Here is a 25,063-nt window from a genome sequence, read left to right as displayed (position 1 = left end):
AGCCTAAGCAATCAGCAAGACCAGTGCTAGACCAAATGACTTATTTAGCTGCATCTTGAACACACTGAACGGTGTGCGTCCGGGAGACCTGAAGATCTTCAGAGACTGCTGGCAAGATTTTGCTGACCATGTGGCAGCCAGCATGCGTACATCATCCAGGTAAACAACTGGCACTGGCCAACCTTGAGGCTAAGCTAGGTGAGGAGAACATTTGATTCCAAACACCTCAATTGTTTTCACCTTTCTGTCTGGAGTGTCGTAAGCAAGGAGTTGGGATTCACCTTGCTTGAAGAGGTTTGAACCACCAGCCTCTCGGGAGTGGATGCTGAGTCACAAATTCAAGGTTTCCTGGCACCAGCCTCTGGCATCCTGTCAATGCATGGAAAATGATTTACCTATGTGGCCATCAAATTATCAGTCAGGAATTCAAAGGGCAACAAGGACTCAGAGAAAGCCTATCCCAGTCGCAGAACATTTTTAAGGACATTAGTTTGGAGACCTCTACAGAGTGAAGTTGTAGGTCCCAAACCGCTAATTCATGTCCAATGACCTCAGCAAAGGAATCAATTTCTTTTGTCGGTGATCCAGGAGTATGAATCAACCCAGTACCAGTAGACATATCAAGTCCACTGGCCTCTATACAAGTCCATATAGAAATAGTCATCATCGTGTGGGAGTAACACATCCCCATCATCAACATTGCCATCTCCTAATGGTGGCAAACTTTGATCAAAATCTGAACCAAAAAGCTGGTGAAGCACCTGAGGACAGCTTTGTGGCGGGGTTATTGTTCTGTCAAGTTTCTGTTAAAATCAGATTAAATGGGTACTGGACACATGAATGTGGATTCCAAACATCACCTTGGTAGAGACAAGTTTGGCTCAAAGACAGACTGAAATATGAATAGGGTTTTATTCCAGCACTGGATCTGAAAGGGACTGGTGCAGATTTTGATGGTGAAGAGAAAGTTGGCACTGATGCTGGTGCAGTACTCAAAGTGTTTCTTTAGGGGGGAGGGGGCAATGGCAGGGGAAGGATTGTTTCTAGAGGGTAGGGGGCTTACAGACAGGAACTGGAAGTAACACAGGAATGACGCCCATAATGGCTCTGGTCATTCACTTCCGGAGAAGAACGGAGTCAATGCAGAGCCACAAAAAGCCACCTATTGGAGCGCAACAGCACTGCTGTGAAAAACTTCGGCACACAGTTTGATGCAATGACTGAGGGTTATTCTAAGAATGAAGCATGCCTAAAACTTAAACTACCTCAACCCAATCAGCAGTAACATCAATGTAGCCCCACAAGGAACTGGAGGTCAGAATAAACTCAATCCCACAGGAGTAAAGTATCTACTTGCCAAGGAATGTCTGAACTCTTGAATAACCAAGTCCCTATCAAACACCTGCCAACAACTTATTAGGTCAGTGAAGCATTCATCACTAAGTACCCAGAAACCTTAAAACATGCAATCAATCACTGTGTCCTTCAAAGTTCAAAGTAGATCTAAAAAGGCTTACAAACCTGGAATGTGAACTGATAAAGTATCTCCAGGAGTTAAAAAATAACCACCTGATAGACAGTCACATTCCACGCATGAAACAGAAACAGGCTTTGGCACAAGAGAAGAACTGTGCATCACCCCGCCATTGGCAAAATAAGATGCATTCATGGTAAGCACTGTTGTGGGTTTAGGGTTTGAAAACAATCTGCCTGTAAGCAATGTTTGCATGTACACAACAGTAAACCTTCCACCACCAATTCTGACAGATATAAAGTGTTGTATTGTAAGTGCTATTGATGTGCTTCTAAACACTGACACACACTATTACATTTGCTGAGAACCATCTTCTGGTAGATGGTCTTCTGGTCAATTTGATCATCTCAATATCTGTTGCAGATTTAAATGAACAAGATTTCAGGATCGTGCTTTTAATTACAGTAACGTGTAGCCTGGACGAGTAACTTACCAAACTTTGCTACGGTAGGTTTTGGCTGCACTGTACATTTCTAATGTGGTTTAAGCAACTGGCTTGGTCATGCCAGTGCTTTTAAGATCGTTTTCTAGAGTGAGAGCCTCCAAATATTCTTCAGTTGCGATATGAGGGATTTTGGGACAAAAGGGTACTAACTAATAACTAACAAATTATAACTAATTCAGAGCTACACTAAGTACCAGGATCCATAATAAAGAGGGCCGCAATCTGACTGGTAATGAATGTGCCGGCTTCAAGAGAATGCCCCACTCTATGAAATAACCTAAATATTTTCAAAAATGACATGTACTGTGTAGGGAATGAAGTTTGGTAATAGTTTAGAGCCCCCTCCTTATGATTATGGTTTCAAATTATTTCCGTGCCTCATATAAAATCTGTGAGAAGGCACAGAGTGATCCCAGGTACTGGACTAATCTTTTTGAAAGGTAGGCTCATAAATAAACTGGTATTATTTTGAAACAGCTCTTTGGTGACTACACAGCCCACAGAATGGGCTCCTGGAGCTTCACAAATGTTTTGTTGTTTGGTCCCTATGGACTTAGGGCCATATGTACAAACACTTTTTCCCATAGACACAGAACGGGTAAAAACCTTTGCTACATCTGGCCCTTAGTTCTCTGCATATCCTCAGATGCTTCCCTAGGCATCATAGACTTTGAGAGGGGACCTGCTCAACCAATTGTACCATAGGTCTAAACTCAAGGAATGCATGGGGTCTTATGTACACATTTGTTGCTAATAGTTTAGCTGCTTTGGCTGTCACAGAAGCCCTGACCTCCCTTCATCTTTTGTTTGTGCACAATGGTCAGTTTTTCCCTAAACTACAAAAAAGGGGAACACTGAACAATGCCTGCGATATTTACAAAGGATGTCTCTTGAATTGGGAATACACTTTACAATGTCTTGGGCATAGGAGAATAATTATGTATTAAAACATTTTATTGATTTCAAGTAAAGAGGAAACTAAGTAATCAACATATTTAAGACATTATGAATGTAATCATTTGTAACCACTGCTTAGATAACCAGGGAGACAAAAGAACATTCCTGCTAGAAATTACTTTTTTTTTTTTTTTTTTAGAACTTTATGCATCCAATGTTTTTCTATGGCCAGTAAGTCTTTTATACAACTATACCACTACATATTTCTCAATAGTTCAGACTTTTGACACACTATCAGTATCATACCTAAAATCTAACGTTTTTGCAGTGGGTTCAACACAATTATTCTAGGAAAAATGTTCTATAGCAAGCTACATTAGGCAACATACTAAACTCACTCCTTAGCATCCAGTGTGTCAGTAAGAATATCTTAATTACCATTTAGAAATTCTAAGTGAAACAGAATACTTTTGATGAATCTAATGTTCACTGGTTAATAAGCCTCACAGTACATAAATGAATGACCAAAACCACCTCTGTATTTAACTCTTCTAAATCTTGTGTCTCATTTTACATCAAGGAGTTATAAACAAACCAAATCTGCCCCAGGGGTTTAAAAAAAAAAAAAAATGAAAAAAAATGAAAAAAATGAAACTGACGGGAGGTCACCAGTGAGCAGGGCTGACACCCTGTGGAGGCATATTTTTTTTTTTTAAATAGCTGTATGGTTTCCCTGGGGGCCACGATCGACAATCATGGCAACCATACAGCTATTAAAAAAATCTAGATATCTATATATAGATATCTATATCTAGATATCTATCAATATCTAGATCTATATTGGGAGATCGCTTTTGTCAATGCACGTGTGGTTTCCCTAGGGGCTGCAATCGGCCCCCAAGGAAACGACACCCACATATAAAAGTGATCTCTTAACATATTTTATATTTATAAATAAATATTTATATGTTCTCAACCAGTTTTCTTGCAGCTTGCATCTTCAAAGCAATGCACATACTCCAACTGACACGTTTCAACTCTAGCTTTTAGGCAGCAATAAAAAAAAGTCAAACTAACTTCTGTAATTATGTTTCAGCTAGAAAAGGATCTGACTTTTGTCTATTGGCAGTTTTGATGCCATAAAGTAGCCCAGAAGGTTTATATGCCTACTGTAAAGATAATATCTGTATTTCATGTGAATTGCTGAGTGGATTAATAAAGCCAGACATTACCTGCGCTATAATACAAATTAAATGTATTGCAAGGGAGGCTATGGAGAGATGAAGGGTACTTTTGCTGGGTGGTAGTGAGGGAATCCGAGGAGGATGTCACGGGAGTGGGAGCACCAATAATGATTGTCGGACTGGGCGCAACAAGCGCTTAAGTCTGTGATGATTGGTATGTGACAAGGGGAAAGAATAGTGTGTCTTTTTTGTGTTTTTTGAGTGCCTTGAGAGAACGTGCTGATTGAGGGAAGAAGCGAAGGTAAGGTGACCTTTACTGTTGCATGCATCACCCCCCCCCCCACCAAAAAGCCAATTAGGTGGCTGTCTAAGAAGGCTAGTGTTTTAGTGTAACAGTTTAGCCAGTAGCAGAGATGACGTCTCGTTGGATGACTGATGCTCAAGCCCTAATTCAGGTTATAGAGGACAGCTCTGACACAGGATCAGAGACTGAGACAGCAGATACTGAGACAGCAGATACTGAGACAGCAGATACTGAGACAGCAGATACTGAGACAGCAGATACTGAGACAGCAGATACTGAGACAGCAGATACTGAGACAGCAGATACTGAGACAGCAGATACTGAGACAGCAGATACTGAGACAGCAGATACTGAGACAGCAGATACTGAGACAGCAGATACTGAGACAGCAGATACTGAGACAGCAGATACTGAGACAGCAGATACTGAGACAGCATCTGAAGGATAGGGCAATGGCGCAGACTCTGGGAGCAATTTCTCAGTTGGAGGAGTCCCAGCCGACAACTCCTCTTACAGTGATTCCGAGGGAGGTGATGAGGACAGTCCTGCTGTCCCTTTGCAAGCCCAGTCCGTGCAGGGGGACAGTTGCGGATTAGACCAACCCAGAGAGCAGGTGCATGCAGTGGCAAGCACAGAGAAAGCGATCTCTTGGGAGCGCCCCAATTTAGTTCAGCCCCAAATTCCACAGCCCAAATTGTATTGTGAAAACATCAAAAATATCTATCACAAAACAACCTGGTTCTGTAAGGCAGGCACTTGCGTTGTTGGTCCTGGGCTTGGCAGCCATATAGGGGAAACCAACCAAAACCAGACATTTCTGGAAACTAGACACCCAGGGGAGTCCACAGAGGTGTGGCTTCTGTAGATCCCCAAAGTTTTCTTAACCAGAATACCCTGCAAAGGTGAAATGTTGAATAATGAAAATGTCACTTACCCAGTGTACATCTGTTCGTGGCATCAGTCGCAGTAGATTCGCATGTTCTGCAATAGCTCGCCATCTGGTGTTGGGCCGGAGTGTTACAAGTTGTTTTTCTTCGAAGAAGTCTTTCGAGTCACGGGACCGAGTGACTCCTCCTTTTGTCTCCATTGCGCATGGGCGTCGACTCCATCCTCGATTGTTTTTCCCCGCAGAGGGTGAGGTAGGAGTTGAATTGTAGTAATAGTGCCCATGCAATGGAGTGACTAAGTATGCACTTATTTAAGGTTGAGATGATACATATATAAATAATTGAAGGTAACTTCCAAACTGCTACAGGCTCCCGGGGAGGCGGGTGGGCACATGCGAATCTACTGCGACTGATGCCACGAACAGATGTACACTGGGTAAGTGACATTTTCAGTTCGATGGCATCTGTCGCTGTAGATACGCATGTTCTGCAATAGACTAGTAAGCAGTTATTTCCCCAAAAGCGGTGGATCAGCCTGTAGGAGTGGAAGTAGTCTGAAATAATGTCCTTAATACAGCTTGACCTACTGTGGCTTGTTGTGCGGATAACACGTCTACACAGTAGTGCTTGGTGAATGTGTGAGGCGTAGACCATGTGGCTGCCTTACATATTTCTTGCATTGGGATGTTTCCTAGAAAGGCCATGGTAGCACCTTTTTTTCTGGTTGAGTGTGCCCTTGGTGTAATGGGCAGCTGTCGTTTAGCTTTAAGGTAGCAGATTTGGATGCATTTAACTATCCATCTGGCTATACCTTGTTTTGAAATTGGGTTTCCTGCATGAGGTTTTTGAAATGCAATAAAGAGTTGTTTAGTGTTTCTGATGTTCTTTGTTCTGTCAATGTAATACATTAATGCTCTTTTGACATCTAATGTATGTAGTGCCCTTTCAGCTACGGTATCTGGCTGTGGAAAGAACACCGGAAGTTCCACTGTTTGATTTAGATGGAACGGTGAAATAACCTTTGGCAAAAATTTAGGATTGGTCCTTAGGACGACTTTATTTTTGTGTAGTTGTATAAAAGGTTCCTGTATAGTAAACGCCTGAATCTCGCTTACTCTTCTCAGGGAAGTAATGGCGATGAGAAATGCCACCTTCCAGGTTAGGAACTGTATGTCGCAGGAGTGCATGGGTTCAAAAGGTGGACCCATAAGTCTAGTTAGGACAACATTTAGGTTCCATGAAGGAACAGGTAGTGTTCTTGGTGGTATAATTCTCCTAAGGCCCTCCATGAATGCTTTAATGACTGGTATTTTATATAGGGAAGTTGAATAGGTAGTCTGCAGGTATGCAGATATTGCTGCAAGGTGAATCTTAATGGAAGAGAAAGCTAGGTTAGATTTTTGTAAGTGAAGCAAGTAACCCACTACATGTTCTGGAGTTGTGTGTAATGGTTGTATTTGATTAATATGGCAGTAGCAAACAAACCTCTTCCATTTACTTGCATAGCAGTGCCTGGTGGATGGCCTTCTTGCTTGTTTTATGACTTCCATACATTCTTGGGTAAGTTGTAAGTGCCCGAATTCTAGGATTTCAGGAGCCAGATTGCTAGATTCAGCGATGCTGGATCTGGGTGTCTGATCTTTTGGTTGTGCTGTGTCAACAGATCTGGCCTGTTGGGCAATTTGATGCAGGGTACCACTGATAGGTCTAGCAGCGTTGTGTACCAGGGTTGCCTTGCCCAAGTTGGTGCTATCAATATGAGTTTGAGTTTGCTTTGACTGAGTTTGTTTACCAGGTAAGGAAGGAGAGGGAGAGGAGGAAAAGCGTAAGCAAATATCCCTGACCAGTTCATCCATAGGGCATTGCCTTGGGATTGTTTGTGTGGGTATCTGGATGCGAAGTTTTGGCATTTTGCGTTCTCCCTTGTCGCAAACAAGTCTATCTGAGGTGTTCCCCAGAGTTTGAAATAAGTGTTCAGTATTTGGGGGTGAATTTCCCATTCGTGGACCTGTTGGTGATCTCGAGAGAGATTGTCTGCGAGTTGATTTTGTATCCCTGGTATAAACTGTGCAATTAGGCGAATTTGGTTGTGAATTGCCCAATGCCAAATTTTTTGTGCTAACATGCTTAACTGCGTGGAGTGCGTCCCTCCCTGCTTGTTTAGATAATACATTGTTGTCATGTTGTCTGTTTTGACGAGAATGTATTTGTGAACTATTATTGGTTGGAAAGCTTTTAGTGCTTGAAAAACTGCAAGAAGTTCTAGGTGATTGATATGCAGTTTTGTTTGATGTACGTTCCATTGTCCTTGTATGCTGTGTTGATCGAGGTGTGCTCCCCACCCTGTCATGGAAGCATCTGTTGTTATTACGTATTGTGGCACTGGGTCTTGAAAAGGCCGCCCCTTGTTTAAATTTATGTTGTTCCACCACAGAAGCGAGAGGTAAGTTTGGCGGTCTATTAACACCAGATCTAGAAGGTGACCCTGTGCTTGAGACCACTGTGATGCTAGGCATTGTTGTAAGGGCCTCATGTGCAGTCTTGCGTTTGGGACAATGGCTATGCATGATGACATCATGCCTAGGAGTTGTAATACCATCTTTGCTTGTATCTTTTGTGTTGGATACATGCGTTGTATGATGGTGTTGAAATTTTGAATTCTTTGTGGACTTGGAGTGGCTACTCCCTTTGATGTGTCTATTATGGCTCCCAGGTATTGTTGTACCTTGCGTGGCCGAATCTTGGATTTTGTGAAATTGACGGTGAACCCTAGTTTGAAGAGGGTTTGTATGATATGATTTGTGTGATTTGAGCACTCTATTAACGAATGGGCCTTGATTAGCCAGTCGTCTAGATATGGGAACACATGTATTTGCTGCCTTCTGATGTGTGCAGCGACTACCGCTAGACATTTGGTAAAGACTCTTGGTGCGGTTGTTAATCCGAAAGGCAGTACCTTGAATTGGTAATGTATTCCTTTGAATACAAACCTTAGGTATTTCCTGTGCGATGGGTGAATTGGTATATGGAAATAAGCATCCTTGAGGTCTAAAGTTGCCATGTAGTCGTGCAGCTTTAGCAATGGCAATACTTCTTGTAGTGTGACCATGTGGAAGTGGTCTGATTTGATGAAAGTGTTGACTACTCTGAGGTCTAGGATTGGTCTCAGTGTTTTGTCCTTCTTTGGTATCAGAAAGTACAGTGAGTAAACTCCTGTGTTTATTTGTGTGTTTGGCACTAATTCGATTGCATTCTTTTGCAATAGTGCCTGCACTTCTATCTCTAGGAGATTGGAATGGTGTGTTGTTAAATTTTGTGCTTTTGGTGGTATGTTTGGAGGGAACTGTAGAAATTCTATGCAGTAACCATGTTGGATAATTGCTAGAACCCAAGTGTCTGTAGTGATTTTCTCCCATGCTCTGTAATAATGACCTATTCGTCCCCCCACTGGTGTTGTGTGGAGGGGGTGAGTGACATGTGAGTCACTGTTTAGTAGTAGGGGTTTTGGGGCTTTGGAATCTTCCTCTATTTCTAGGGAATTGCCCTCCTCTATATTGTCCCCGAAAACCTCCTCTATACTGTCCTTGGTAACTGGACGGTGTGGCTTGTGAGGTGCTGGCTTGTGTGCTTTGACCCCGAAACCCCCCTCGAAAGGGCGGTTTACGGAATGAGCTGTAATTCCCTCTGCTCTGCGGGGAGTAGAGTGCGCCCATGGCTTTGGCAGTGTCCGTATCTTTTTTGAGTTTCTCAATCGCTGTGTCCACTTCTGGACCGAACAGTTCTTTTTCATTAAAAGGCATATTGAGAACTGCTTGTTGAATCTCTGGTTTAAATCCAGACGTTCGGAGCCATGCATGCCTTCTGATAGTTACAGATGTATTAATTGTCCGTGCAGCTGTATCTGCAGCGTCCATGGAGGAGCGGATCTGGTTGTTGGAGATGGCCTGTCCCTCCTCAACCACTTGTTTTGCCCTATTTTGGAAGTCTTTGGGCAGATGTTCAATGAGATGTTGCATCTCGTCCCAGTGGGCTCTGTCATAGCGCGCAAGTAGTGCCTGGGAGTTCGCGATGCGCCACTGGTTTGCAGCTTGTGCTGCGACTCTTTTACCAGCTGCATCAAACTTGCGGCTTTCTTTATCTGGGGGTGGTGCATCTCCAGATGTGTGAGAGTTGGCCCTTTTCCTAGCTGCTCCTACAACAACAGAGTCTGGTGGCAGCTGTGTTGTGATGAAAGCCGGGTCTGTAGGAGGCGGCTTATACTTTTTTTCCACCCTTGGTGTGATTGCCCTACTTTTGACCGGGTCCTTAAATATGTCTTTTGCGTGCCGGAGCATACCAGGGAGCATAGGCAGGCTTTGGTAGGAGCTGTGGGTGGAGGAGAGTGTGTTGAACAGGAAATCATCCTCGACCTGTTCTGAGTGGAGGCTTACGTTGTGAAATTGTGCTGCTCTAGCCACCACCTGAGAGTACGCGGTGCTGTCTTCTGGTGGAGATGGTTTTGTAGGGTATGCCTCTGGGCTGTTATCTGACACTGGGGCGTCGTATAGGTCCCATGCGTCCTGGTCTTGGTCACCCTGGCTCATGGTGGTGTGAGCTGGGGAGTGTGATGGCGTTTGTGCTGGTGAAACGTTAATCACGGGCGGAGGAGAGGGTGGTGGTGTAACTCTTTTCACCACTTTTGGTTGTGGTGCTTGTTCCGTCTGGAACTCCAACCTTCTCTTTCTCCTAATGGGGGGAAGGGTGCTTATTTTTCCTGTCCCCTGCTGAATGAAGATACGCTTTTGCGTATGGTCCGCATCCGTTGCTTGTAGCTCTTCCTCAAACCTATGCTTCTGCATTTGGGAGGTTAGCGAGTGCTCTTCTGTATAAGAGCCTGAAGCTGGGTCGCTTGCAGTTTGTTTCGGCGTCGAAACTGTGTCTGCGTGTTTTTTCGGCTCCGAGGTGACTTTTTTCCTTTTCGGGGCCGAAACCTCTCGGCGTCGATCTGTTTCGGTGCCGCTGTCTCGGCGTCGAGCCGTGTCCACACCGGCATCTCGGTGTCGAGGCTTGTCTCCAGCACTTTCTCGGTCCCGAGAAGGCTGCGTGCCGGTGTCTCGACCGGAGTCGGACGATCTCGGCACTGTTTGGGCCTTTTTCGGTGCTGACGGTCGGTCACCGATTTTATGGGTTGAGCCATGGCCTGATGGCAGTGGCGTCCCCTGGGCCTTGTAAATGTTTCTTTGTGTGGTTTTCGACGTCTTACTCACGGTTTGTGTATCGTCGAATCCTTCGGAGTCTGAGTCTTGGATCGAGAAGGTACCTTCCTCTTCCTGTTCCTCGAACTCCCGTCGGGCTGTCGGTGCGGACGCCATTTGAAGTCTTCTGGCTCGACGGTCTCGGAGTGTTTTTCTGGACCGGAACGCACGACAGGCCTCGCAGGTGTCTTCGCTGTGCTCAGGTGACAGGCACAGGTTGCAGACCAAGTGTTGGTCTGTGTAGGGGTATTTATTGTGGCATTTGGGGCAGAAACGGAACGGGGTCCGTTCCATCGGCGTTCTTCAGCACGCGGTCGGGCCGACCAGGCCCCGACGGAGGATCGAAAAATTACCCCGAAGGGCACCGGAGCTCTTCGATCTTCGATGCGGTGTTGAATGTAAGTATGCCGATCCCGAACGCAACAATACCGACGAAAATCTTCCGAAATTAACTATTTTTTCTGTTCCGAAACTCGGAGCGACAGGAACACGTCCGAACCCGATGGCGGAAAAAAAACAATCGAGGATGGAGTCGACGCCCATGCGCAATGGAGACAAAAGGAGGAGTCACTCGGTCCCGTGACTCGAAAGACTTCTTCGAAGAAAAACAACTTGTAACACTCCGGCCCAACACCAGATGGCGAGCTATTGCAGAACATGCGTATCTACAGCGACAGATGCCATCGAACCTATGTTTTCTTGCACTTCTGCCACACAAACTACAGGAATATGCTGGGATCCACAAAATTCCTACCACCCAGTGTTTCCCCCATCTGTCCTGATAAAAACGCTACCCCTCTTGAGTGCCTGTACCTAGTGCCTGCATCAGGAATGGATCACCCCAGGGTCAACCGTTGCCTTCATGTAAGGACTATCATTGTGATCCATTCCTGCACGGGCACTAGGCCTACCCACACAAGCGAGGTACCATTTTTATCTGGCGACTTGGGGGAAAAGCTGGGTGTAAGGACGTTTGTGGCTCCTCTCAGATTCCAGAACTTTCTATCACCGAAATGTGAGGAAAGTGTTTTTTTGGGCCACATATAGAGCTCTGCAAAGGATTCTGGATAACAGAACCCGGTGACAGCGCCACAAGTTACCCAATCATGGGTTCCCCTAGGTGTCTAGTTTTAAACAATGCACAGGTTTGGTAGGTTTTCCTACGTGCTGGCTGAGCTAGAGACCAAAATCCACAGCTAGGCACTTTCCAAAAAAACACAGCGGTTTTCAATGTAAAAATTTGATGTGTCCATGTTTAGTTTTGGGTTGTTTCCCGCTGCGGGCACTAGGCCTACCAACACAAGTGAGGTACCATTTTTATAGGGAGGCTTGGGGGAATGCTGGATGTAAGGAAATGTGTGGCTCCTCTCAGATTCTAGAACTTTCCATCACCGAAATGTGAGGAAAGTGTTTTTTTGGCCGAACTGAGGTTTGCAAAGGATTCTGGGTAACAGCACCTGGTGAGAGCGCCACAAGTTACCCCATTTTGAATTCCTGTGGGCATCTAGTTTTAAAAAATGTATAGAGTTGCTAGGTTTCCCAAGGTGCCGGCTGAGCTGGAGGCCAAAATCCACAGCTAGGCACTCTGCAAAAAAACAGGCCAGTTTTCTTTGGGAAAATGTAATGTGTACTCGTTGTGTTTTGGGGCATTTCCTGTGGCGGGCACTAGGCCTACCCACACAAGTGAGGTACCATTTTTATAGGGAGGCTTGGGGGAATACTGGGTGGAAGGAAGTTTGTGGCTCCTCTCAGATTCCAGAACTTTGCAGCACCGAAATCAAAAGGGAAAGTGGTTTTTTTGCCATATTTTGAGGTTTGCAAAGGATTCTGGGCAACAGAACCTGGTGAGAGCCTCACAAGTCACTTCATCATGGATTCCCCTAGATGCACAGGTTTGGTAGGTGTAGGAAGTTGGCTCTGTATGCACTATTTCAAAGTAAGGAATAGTATGCACAGAGTCCAAGGGTTCCCCTTAGAGGTAAGTAAGTGGCAAAAAGAGATAATACTAATGCTCTATTTTGTGGTAGTGTGGTCGAGCAGTAGGCTTATCAAAGGAGTAGTGTTAAGCATGTGTTGTACATTCACAAGCAATAAATGAGGAACACACACTCAAAGACAATTCCAGGCCAATAGGTTTTTGTATAGAAAAATATCTTTTCTTAGTTTATTTTAAGAACCACAGGTTCAAATTTTACATGTAATACTTCAAATGAAAGGTATTGCTGGTAAGTACTTTAGGAACTTTGAATAATCACAATAGCATATATACTTTTCAAATAAATCACATATAGCTATTTTAAAACTAGACAGTGCAATTTTCAACAGTTCCTAGGGGGAGTAAGAGTTTGTTAGTTCTTGCAGGTAAGTAAACCACCTACGGGGTTCAAGTTTGGGTCCAAGGTAGCCCACCGTTGGGAGTTCAGAGCAACCCCAAAGTTACCACACCAGCAGCTCAGGGCCAGTCAGGTGCAGAGTTCAAAGTGGTGCCCAAAACGCATAGGCTTCAATGGAGAAGGGGGTGCCCCGGTTCCAGTCTGCTCGCAGGTAAGTACCCGCGTCTTCGGAGGGCAGACCAGGGGGGTTTTGTAGGGCACCGGGGGGACACACAAGCTAGCACAGAAAGTACACCCTCAGCAGCACGGGGCGGCCGGGTGCAGTGTGCAAACACGCGTCGGGTTTCCAATGTAAATCAATGGGAGACCAAGGGGTCTCTTCAGCGATGCAGGCAGGCAGGCAAGGGGGGGGGGGCTCCTCGGGGTAGCCACCACCTCGGCAAGGGAGAGGGCCTCCTGAGGGTCACTCCTGCACTGGAGTTCCGATCTTTCAGGTCCTGGGGGCTGCGGGTGCAGAGTCTTTTCCAGGCGTCTGGATCTGGGAGTCAGGCAGTCGCGGTCAGGAGGAACCTCGGGATTCCCTCTGCAGGCGTCGCTGTGGTGGCAACTGGCTACTCACGGTCTCGCAGTCGCCGGGGAGTCCTCCCTGAAGTGTCGTTTCTCCAAAAGTCGAGCCGGGGCGTCGGGTGCAGAGTAGCAAGTCTCACGCTTCCGACGGGAAACGCAGTTGTTTTAAAGTTGCTCCTTTGGAAACAAAGTTGCAGTCTTGGGTGAACAGGGCCGCTGTCCTCGGGAGTTTCTTGGTCCTTCTAGAGCAGGGCAGTCCTCTGAGGATTCAGAGGTCGCTGGTCCCTGGGGAGAGCGTCGCTGGAGCAGTGTCTTTAGAAGTGGGGAGACAGGCCGGTAGAACTGGGGCCAAAGCAGTTGGTGTCTCAGTCTTCTCTGCAAGGTTTTTCAGCTTAGCAGTCCTCTTCTTCTTAGGTTGCAGGAATCTGAGTTCCTAGGTTCAGGGGAGCCCCTAAATACAGAATTTAGGGGTGTGTTTAGGTCCGGGAGGGCAGTAGCCAACGGCTACTAGCCCTGAGGGTGGCTACACCCTCTTTGTGCCTCCTCCCAAGGGGAGGGGGGTTACATTCCTATCCCTATTGGGGGGATCCTCCATCTGCAAGATGGAGGATTCCTAAAAGTCAGAGTCACTTCAGCTCAGGTTGCCTTAGGGGCTGTCCTGACTGGCCAGTGACTCCTCCTTGTTTTTCTCATTATCTCCTCCGGCCTTGCCGCCAAAAGTGGGGCCGTGGCCGGAGGGGGCGGGCAACTCCACTAGCTGGGATGCCCTGTGGTGCTGTAACAAAGGGGGTGAGCCTTTGAGGCTCACCGCCAGGTGTTACAGCTCCTGCAAGGGGGAGGTGAAAAGCATCTCCACCCAGTGCAGGCTTTGTTACTAGCCACAGAGTGACAAAGGCACTCTCCCCATGTGGCCAGCAACATGTCTCGAGTGTGGCAGGCTGCTAAAACCAGTCAGCCTACACAGGTAGTTGGTTAAGGTTTCAGGGGGCGCCTCTAAGGTGCCCTCTGGGGTGTATGTTACAATAAAATGTACACTGGCATCAGTGTGCATTTATTATGCTGAGAAGTTTGATACCAAACTTCCCAGTTTTCAGTGTAGCCATTATGGTGCTGTGGAGTTCGTGTATGACAGACTCCCAGACCATATACTCTTATGGCTACCCTGCACTTACAATGTCTAAGGGTTTGCTTAGACCTGTAGGGGCACAGTGCTCATGCACTTGTGCCCTCACCTATGGTATAGTGCACCCTGCCTTAGGGCTGTAGGGCCTGCTAGAGGGGTGACTTATCTATACTACTTAGGCAGTGTGAGGTTGGCATGGCACCCTGAGGGGAGTGCCATGTCGACTTACTAGTTTTGTCCTCACCAGCACACACAAGCTGGCAAGCAGTGTGTGTGTGCTGAGTGAGGGGTCCCCAGGGTGACATAAGACATGCTGCATCCCTTAGAGACCTTCCCTGGCATCCGGGCCCTTGGTACCAGGGGTACCAGTTACAAGGGACTTACCTGGATGTGTCAATTGTGGAAACAAAAGTACAGGTTAGGGAAAGAACACTGGTGCTGGGGCCTGGTTAGCAGGCCTCAGCACACTTTCAAATCAAAACTTAGCATCAGCAAAGGCAAAAAGTCAGGGGGTAACCATGCCAAGGCGGCATTTCCTTACAGTAGGTTTCCCCAAGTGCCGGCTGAGCTGGAGGCCAAAATCCACAGCAAGGCACTTTGCAAAAACACGTCAGATTTCAATGTAAAAAATGTGATGTGTCCATGTTGCGTTTCCTTCTCGCAGGTACTAGGCCTACCCACACAGGTGAGGTACTATTTTTAATCAGGAGACTTGGGGGAATACACAATAGAAGAACAAGTGTTATTGCCCCTTGTCTTTCTCTAAATTGTTCCCTTCCAAATGTAAGACGGTGTGTAAAAACGAAGTCTATTTGAGAAATGGCCAGTATTTCACATGCTAGTATTGGGACCCCGGAATTCAGAGATGTGCAAATAACCACTGCTTCTAAACAGCTTATCCTCTGCCCATTTTGGAAATACAAAGGTTTCCTTGATACCTATTTTTCACTCTTTATATTTCACTAAATGTATTGCTGTATACCCGGTATACAATGAAAACCCATTGCAAGGTGCAGCTCATTGATTGGCTCTGGGTACCTAGGGTTTTTGATGAACCTACAAGCCCTATATATTCCCACAACCAGAAGAGTCCAGCAGACATAACGGTATATTGCTTTAAAAAATCTGCCATAGCTGGAAAAAGTTATAGAAGAAAACATGGACAGAAATGGCTCTTTTTTTCACCTCAATTTCAATATTTTTTATTTCAGCTGTTACTTTCTGTAGGAAAACCTTGAAGGATCTACACAAAGGAACCCTTGCTGAATTCAGAAATGTGTCTACTTTTCAGCTAAGGGGTTAAGGACTGTAAAGTGATACAGAAGAGACAGGTATAAAAGTAACACTAGTTAAGGCTACTGGCTATTATGAAATTTCTGAGTTGATTAGATGGTTTTCCAAGTAATGGTGTGAAGATAACCATCTAGAAGCAACCCAGATTGTGATAACATTTAACTCCAAAATATTAGACTTTTAGTTGCAAGCACTGAGACTGACAATTAGGCATAAGTAACAGCAGTTTTCCAAGCAGACATCAACTTATCACTCAAAATCCCTTCAAACCCACCAGTTATTTTCTTAACAGCAACTACAGAAGCCTTTGGGTAAGTGGTTATGAGGACATTTTCCAAAATGTGCTGTGCAAAGAAATGGGGTGATCTTTTTGTTTAAAAAAAAAATCATCCACCTGCTCATAAAAAAGACAAAAGGGATCAGCATTCCTTTTCAAGGCTGTTTGGTTTTAGGATAATGAGGTACTCAAGGATGTAGTAGAAGGTTTACTCAATTTGAAAATGCAGCTTATACATTGTGTCTGACTCCATTTAAATTGAACTACATTTTTAAAGTAGGCCTGTAAGTCCAGCCTAACAAGAGAAAAGCATGAGCTCCAATTGTTTGTGGAAGAGCAATTACTGCATAGAGCATACATTTTCAATTGCAATATTACGTCTATAGTGTGATACGAAACAGATACGTGACATAACCTACTTCATTCATGTATGAGGACAAAAAAACCTGCTAATATCTATTCATTTCCATTTGAAACGCTCACTAAAATACTATATTACAGAGGCTCATGGGCAGGTATATTTTAGCAAGAGTGAATTACTGGAATTCCTAATCCATAGTTAATGTGATTCTTTATTTCTGTACAATTATGCAGTATACCAAAAATAATGTAGATTTAAGCCTTACAAGATTCTGCTTCTTCTGTAATTCTTCCAGATATCCTAGAATGTCTTCATCTGCTACATCAAAAGCAGTCTGACCCTACAGAAAAATACAATCATATGAAAATCACAGAATTGCAACAGACGTTCTAGACAGATGGTGAGTTGTTTCTGTATTAATCATGTGAGACCGAACGTATTCCTTTTTGGCCTTGAAAGCCACCATCCTCTGATCTATGGTGTCAAGTACCTGAGCACTGCACTTTCTGCATTATTCTAAATTGAAAACGGCTATGAAGAAAATATAAAGAAAAGTATTATTTGTATTCATAAAGTCTCTGTGTAGTCTTGTGACTTGAGGAAAGTAAGTGAAGTACAGATGCCCATTTAGCAAATGCATTTGTGTTGACTCAATATAAAACCCATTGAACCATTGTGCTTCTATTCTAGACTGATCACCGACAGCCAACATGTCTTCAAATTCTCAAAACCTTTGACCATTGTCTCTTTAGCCTTCACAGAGGTGTCAGATTGCACTTCAAGCGACTATCTCTGGAATCTTTCAAAGGTAGGGTAGGAAAGAGCAGCCTGGCAGCAACCACTTACAGAGCTCTGGAAGGTGCCGCCATTAACAAGATTACATAGCCATGCATCAGCCAAAAATCCTTGAAGCCAAGAAGATTGAACTGTAATAGAAGAATGCTTATGCTTGAAAACCCTCAAATGTTGCTAAGCTCATTTTGTGAGCACTAACAATACTGGACAAAGAATTTAGCCCACTTGTAACTTCTGCTGCAAGTAGGCCTCCGGCTACAGCATAGTAAGTAATTTAACGAACCAGCTATTCCTTAACAGCAAATCGAATGATACACTGTAGTGCGCCAGCTAGAACTAAAAATGCTTTCAACCACTCACTGATGTTTTCTTAATTGCGTTATTCAAGACTGCAGCAGGAAGGTCCTTTAATGTGTTGTCCCCTTCAAATTAGGAAAATTATACATCTCAAAACAAATGTTGGTACTCACCACTTTATTGACAGTCTCCATTTCACACAAGTTCTCCACTAAAATTCGACATGCTTCTTCTTTACCCCAGTGTGCAGCAGCATGAAGTGGTGTCCAGCCATCAAAATCTTTAATGTTTATATCATATCCTGCCTGAATTAAAATCCTACAAAAAGTAATAAGCAGTAGAAAAACATACAAATGTAAGAAGCTACAAAGACAAATGTTTAATTAATTATAATATAGGCTCTCCAAAATACTGTAAACAAATTAACACATGGAGATCTTTCACCCTATGCGAAAATCACAAATTACTTAGAAAATGTGTTCAAGTAGAAATTGAATAGTACATTTCTGACCACCATACACGTCTCTGCTAAGGCAGCTCAAAGGGCAGGATGTCTGACAGCCTCGTTAAAACTATAGCAGGGACAAATCAGGCTTTCATCCTTTCTGGGGTCAATATACTGAATACCACCCACTGGACCTTGCCATAGATCGTTTATTAGCTGCAGGAAAGTCAATTTCCGGTGCACTATGAAAAAAGCCAGCCAATGTCATATTATCAAACACAACAGGTGCTGTTCTCAAATGTCCTATATTTTACATAAGTGGAGTTTAGATCAGTCTATAAAACACGCTACCAGCGAGAACAAATTATTTAAAAAATACTGTTATAGTTCTTCATGCTCACTAAATAATCCACCTGATTTCTCCATGTTGCTTGTAAGATCCCAGGTTACAAGTTACTAGACTTAAAATTATGCTTGCCATAAAAACCAGTTACAACTATCACCTGTAAGTACTGAACAAATTACCCTTTGAATATATCTGTGCGCACGTTTAGGAAAACAAAGCAGTGGACACCTTGCAAATCTTTTGTACTTAAGTATTGGAATGTGAAGCAGCAAACAAAGGGTACATGGGGAATTGCAGAAAATGAGAAAACAAAGAATCGTTTACATAGAAATTATGATCTTCTTGTTCCGGATGCATGCCATGCAGGACAAAAGTATTTTGGACCCCAAAGTGCACAAGCAGTTATGCTCTTTAAGTTACATGGTATTACAGTAAAGGTTCTATTAAGTGGTCCTTCTAAACACACTGAATGCTTCACACCAATGCATGTTTTAGAAATCAATCATAGGCCACAAGGTTTCTAGTCCTCATTCTAGAAGATAACCCTACTATCGGGAAAAAAATAATATATATATATATATATATATATATATATATATATATATATATATATATATATATAGAGAGAGATATAGATAGATATATATATATAGAGATATAGATAGATAGATATATATATATAGAGATATAGATAGATATAAATAAATAGAATGCACCTTTGTTTCAATCGGTGCCTAAATAACAATGTGTGTGTGCTGGAGCTGAATAAAGGGTGTTCATTGTTGTCCAATCCAGCAGTATTTATTTTATAGACATCAGAATAATTAAGTCGAGTAGACCAGCCGGGATTCGAACCTGTGACCATTAAGTAAAACACAGTTTACTGAAGGGAATCATTAATCCACTGGACCACCAGGTGCATCAAAAACCTAAATGAAATTACTCAACGCTACTTTTGTACTGCTAAAAGTAAATCTAGATCAATCTCAAAACACCCCTGGAAGAACTAAATATTCTTACTCTAAAGTACCTATCACAACAGAATAGGGAAAAGTCAAAATGGGAATAATGATCTAGATGATTTTCCAGTAGTCCACTAAATAAGCCAGCAGAGGAAAAAAGTCCCCTTTGGTTCAGGCAAGGCAAAATGATAAAATTAAAATAAATGTTAAATAATTCAAGCAAAAAGTGTCATCTATAAATGCTCTAACAATGCTAAACCTGACATAAAAACAAAAAACAGTCATTAATCACCAGCACTATATTTAAAAAAGCTTTATTATGCCAAATAGGTTTGTCTTTCTCTCAAGTTTGTGCAATGGTCACATTTAAAAAATAAATAAAAAAATAACGCAGATATATATATATATATATATATATATATCACTTAACCAGTGTACATCTGTTCGTGGCATGTTCCGCTGCAGATTCACATGCTTTGCACATCCCGCCATCTAGTGTTGGGCTCGGAGTGTTACAAGTTTGTTTTTTTCGAAAAAGTCTTTCGAGTCACGAGATCGAGGGACTCCTCCCCTTTCGGTTTCATTGCGCATGGGCGTCGACTCCATCTTAGATTGTTTTCCCCGCAGAGGATGAGGTAGGAGTTCTGTATTATAGTATTAGTGCCCATGCAATGGAGTAAACATGTATGTACCTAATGTAGTTTAAAGTGATATATTTACAAATTTACAAATGTTCAAGATTAACTTCGAAACGGCTACAGGCTCCCGGGGAGGCGGGTGGGCGCATGTGAATCTGCAGCATCTCATGCCACGAACAGATGTACACTGGGTAAGTGACATTTTCTGTTCGATGGCATGTGTAGCTGCAGATACACATGCTTTGCATAGACTAGTAAGTATCTCCCCAAAAGCGGTGGTTCAGCCTGTAGGAGTTGAAGTTGTTTGAAACAAAGTTCGTAGTACTGCTTGTCCTACTGTGGCTTGTTGTGTTCTTAACACATCCACGCAGGAGTGCTTGGTACACGTATGAGGCGTAGACCATGTGGCTGCCTTACATATTTCAGTCATTGGAATGTTTCCTAGAAAGGCCATGGTAGCACCTTTCTTTCTAGTTGAGTGTGCCCTCGGTGTAATAGGCAGTTCTCTTTTTGCTTTGAGATAACAGGTTTGAATGCATTTAACTATCCATCTAGCAATGCCTTGTTTGGAAATTGGATTTCCTGTATGAGGTTTTTGGAAAGCAACAAATAATTGTTTTGTTTTCCGAATTTGTTTTGTTCTGTCAATGTAGTACATTAATGCTCTTTTGATGTCTAATGTGTGTAGTGCTCTCTCAGCTACAGAATTTGGCTGTGGGAAGAACACTGGTAGTTCTACTGTTTGATTCAAGTGGAACGGTGATATGACTTTTGGTAAAAATTTTGGATTTGTCCGTAGAACTACTTTATGCTTGTGTATTTGAATAAATGGTTCTTGTATGGTAAATGCTTGGATTTCACTAACTCTTCTTAGAGATGTGATGGCAATTAGAAACGCAACTTTCCATGTTAAATATTGCATTTCACATGAGTGCACGGGCTCAAAAGGTGGCCCCATGAGTCGCGTTAAGACAATGTTGAGGTTCCATGAAGGAACTGGTGGTGTTCTTGGTGGTATAATTCTTTTTAGGCCTTCCATAAAGGCTTTTATGACTGGTATCCTAAACAGTGAAGTTGAGTGGGTAATTTGCAGGTAAGCTGAAATTGCGGTAAGATGTATCTTAATGGATGAAAAAGCTAGTTTTGACTTTTGCAAATGTAGCAAGTAGTTTACGATGTCTTTAGCAGATGCATGTAAGGGTTGTATTTGATTATTATAGCAAAAATAAACAAACCTTTTCCACTTATTTGCATAGCAATGTCTAGTGGTTGGTTTTCTAGCTTGTTTTATGACTTCCATACATTCCTGTGTAAGGTCTAAGTGTCCGAACCCTAAGACTTCAGGAGCCAAATAGCTAGATTCAGCGATGCTGGATTGGGGTGTCTGATCTGTTGATTGTGTCGAGTTCACAGATCTGGTCTGTTTGGTAGTTTGATATGAGGCACTACTAAGAGGTCTAGTAGTGTTGTGTACCAAGGTTGTCTTGCCCAAGTTGGTGCTATGAGTATGAGTTTGTTTTGACTCAACTTGTTTACTAGATATGGAAGGAGTGGGAGAGGGGGAAAAGCGTATGCAAATATCCCTGACCAACTCATCCATAACGCATAGCCCAGAGACTGATTTTGTGGGTACCTGGATGCGAAGTTTCGGCATTTTGCGTTTTCTTTTGTTGCAAACAGGTCTATTTATGGTGTTCCCCAATTTTGGAAGTAAGTGTGTAGTACTTGGGGGTGAATCTCCCATTCGTGGATTTGTTGGTGATCCCGAGAGAGATTGTCTGCTAATTGATTCTGAATCCCTGGAATGAACTGTGTTATTAGGCGAATGTGGTTGTGTATCGCCCAATGCCATATTTTCTGTGTCAGGAGACACAACTGTGTTGAGTGTGTTCCTCCCTGTTTGTTTAGGTAATACATTGTTGTCATGTTGTGTGTTTTGACAAGAATGTGTTTGTGGCTTATTATTGGTTGAAATGCTTTTAACGCTAGAAATACTGCCAATAGTTCTAAGTGATTTATGTGAAACTGTTTTTGCCGAGAGTCCCATTGTCCCTGAATGCTGTGTTGATTGAGGTATGCTCCCCACCCTATCATGGAGGCATCTGTAGTTATTACGTATTGAGGCACTGGGACTTGAAAAGGCCGCCCTTGGTTTAAATTTATATTGTTCCACCATTGAAGCGAGGTGTATGTTTGGCGGTCTATCAACACTAGATCTAGAAGTTGACCCTGTGCCTGTGACCATTGTGATGCTAGGCACTGTTGTAAGGGCCGCATGTGCAATCTTGCGTTTGGGACAATGGCTATGCATGAGGACATCATGCCTAGGAGTTTCATTACTATTTTGACTTGTATTCTTTGGTTTGGATACATGACCTGTATTACATTGTGAAATGCTTGCACTCTTTGTGGACTTGGAGTGGCAATCGCTTTTGCTGTGTCGATTGTTGCCCCTAAGTATTGCTGTGTCTGACACGGCCGAAGGTGTGACTGTCTAGTTGATTGAGAAACCTAGTTTGTGTAGGGTTTGTATGACGTACTTTGTGTGTTGTAAACACCGTTCTAGTGTGTTGGTTTTGATTAACCAATCGTCTAGGTACGGGAACAGATGTATTTGCTGCCTTCTGATATGCGCAGCTACTACTGCAAGGCATTTTGTAAAAACTCTTGGCGCAGTTGTTATTCCGAATGGCAACACCTTATATTGGTAATGTACCCCTTGGAATACAAATCTTAGGTACTTTCTGTGTGAAGGATGTATTGGTATATGAAAATATGCATCCTTTAGGTCTAGTGTTGTCATGTAGTCTTGTTGTTTGAGCAGTGGGATTACGTCTTGTAATGTCACCATGTGAAAGTGGTCTGATTTGATGTAGGTATTTAATGTTCTGAGATCTAATATAGGTCTCAGTGTTTTGTCCTTTTTGGGTATGAGAAAGTACAGAGCGTAAACTCCTGTTCCTTTTTGTTGAATTGGTACTAATTCTATTGCTCCTTTTTGTAGCAATGCCTGGACCTCTAGTCCTAGAAGATCCATGTGTTGTTTTGACATATTGTGTGTTTTCGGTGGAACGTTTGGAGGGAATCTGAGAAATTCTATGCAATAACCATGCTGGATAATTGCCAGTACCCAAGTGTCTGTTGTTATCTCCTCCCAATCTTTGTAAAAATTGCTTAGTCTCCCCCCCACAGGTGTTATGTGTTGGGGATGTGTGACTTGGAAGTCACTGTTTGTTTTGAGGAGTTTTAGGGCTTTGGAACTTCCCTCTATTGTTTTGGAATTGTCCCCCTCTATATTGCCCCCGAAAACTTCCCCGCTGATATTGGCTTTGATAAGTGGGCCTTGTTTATGAGGCTGTGGGTTCGGTTGCTTGTCCTCGAAACCCCCCTCTAAACTGTGTTTTGGGAAATGTGCCTCTGCTCTGTGGGGAGTAGAGTGCGCCCATGGCTTTGGCCGTATCAGTGTCTTTTTTAAGTTTTTCTATTGCAGTGTCCACCTCCGGCCCAAACAACTGCTGTCCATTAAAAGGCATATTCAGCCCTATCATATCTTGCCAGAAGTGCTTGTGAGTTGGCAATGCGCCATTGGTTTGCTGATTGTGCTGCAACCCTTTTCCCAGCAGCGTCAAATTTGCGACTCTCATTGTCTGGAGGAGGTGAGTCTCCCGAGGTGTGAGAGTTTGCTCTCTTGCGAGCTGCCCCTACTACCACAGAGTCTGGTGTTAATTGCTGCGTGATATACACAGGGTCGGTAGGCGGTGGCTTGTACTTTTTCTCCACCCTTGGAGTTATGGCCCTGCCCTTCACTGGCTCCTGAAACACCTGTTTGGAGTGTTTTAGCATTCCAGGTAGCATAGGTAAGCTCTGGTATTGGCTATGAGTGGAGGATAGTTTATTAAACAAAAAGTCATCCTCAATTGGTTCTACATTCAAGGTGACATTATGAAATGCCGCTGCCCTTGAGACCACCTGCGTGTAGGATGTACTGTCCTCAGGTGGGGATGGTCTCGCTGGGTAACAGTCTGGGCTGTTATCCGATACTGGCGCATCATAAAGGTCCCATGCGTCGGGATCGTCTTGACTCATTGCAGTATGCGTTGGGGATTGCATTAGTGGTGGAGTGACTACCGGTGATGTGTGCTTTGATGGTGGTGGAGATGGTGGCGGAGTTGTCTTGCCACCTTTGCCTGTGGCTGCTTGTCCTTTTCTTGAAAGGCAAGTCTCCTTTTCATTTTAATTGGGGGAAGAGTGCTGATCTTCCCTGTGTCCTTTTGAATGTGGAGCCTCCTTTGAGTGTAGTCTGGCTCCATTGATTCTAGTTCTTGTCCGAACTTATGTCCTTGCATTTGGGAGGACAATCCCTGTTCCACTGTGTAGGAACCTGATTTTGGTTCCGAGGCTGGATGTTTCGGAATGGGAACCTTTTCGGTAGCCTTTTTCGGCTCCGACGACACTTTCTTTATTTTCGGCGTCGTGGTATCTCTCTGCCGACCCATTTCGGTGCTGCTGTCTCGGTGCCGAACTTGCTCGGAACCGCTGTCTCGGGCTCGAGATTGCTGTGTGCCGGTATCTCGACCGGAGTCGGATGACTTCGACACAAGCGTGCCCTTTCTCGGTGCCGATGATCGGTCACCTATTTTACGGGTTAAGCCATGGCCTGTTGGCGGTGGCGTCCCCTGGGCTTTTGTGGTCTTCTCGTGAGTTTTATGTTTCGACGTCTTACTCACGGTTTTAGGCGTTTCTTCGGGTTCAGGCTCGTCCGAGTCCGACTCCTGGATGGAGAAGGTTTCCTCTTCCTCCTCCAAATGCCTTTGTCCTGTCGGCGCCGACGCCATATGCAGTCTTCTCGCTCTTCGGTCTCTTAATGTTTTTCTCGACTGAAACGCTAGACAGGCTTCACAAGTATCTTCTTTTTGTTCTGGAGACAAACACAAGTTACAGACCAGGTGCTGATCTGTATACGGATACTTGTTGTGACATTTTGGGCAGAAGCGGAATGGGGTCCGTTCCATCAGCCTTGAAGAGACACGTGGCCGGGCCGACCATGCCCCGACGGGGGAATCGAAAAAACCCCGAGGGGCCACCGGAGCTCTTCAAAAATCGGTGTCGATCTGTAGTAACTAACCCGATACCGAACGCAA

The 25,063-nt window shown here is 43.9% G+C and overlaps 1 protein-coding gene across 2 annotated transcripts in view; it reads right to left on the bottom strand.

Moving 5' to 3' along the window:
- Positions 1-25,063, bottom strand: part of PPP1R12A (protein phosphatase 1 regulatory subunit 12A) — a 1,050,482-nt gene that overhangs the window by 833,986 nt on the left and 191,433 nt on the right. For both annotated transcript variants that reach the window (XM_069228775.1, XM_069228774.1), the window contains exons 5-6: positions 17,705-17,849; positions 16,705-16,779 (exon numbers count right to left, since the gene is read on the bottom strand). In XM_069228775.1, the coding sequence (XP_069084876.1) occupies positions 16,705-16,779; positions 17,705-17,849 (220 nt within the window). The remainder of the gene's footprint in view (positions 1-16,704; positions 16,780-17,704; positions 17,850-25,063) is intronic.

Source organism: Pleurodeles waltl, chromosome 4_1, assembly GCF_031143425.1.
Source record: "Pleurodeles waltl isolate 20211129_DDA chromosome 4_1, aPleWal1.hap1.20221129, whole genome shotgun sequence".
Classification (NCBI taxonomy): domain Eukaryota; kingdom Metazoa; phylum Chordata; class Amphibia; order Caudata; family Salamandridae; genus Pleurodeles; species Pleurodeles waltl.
This window is presented reverse-complemented; position numbering and strand designations above follow the sequence as displayed.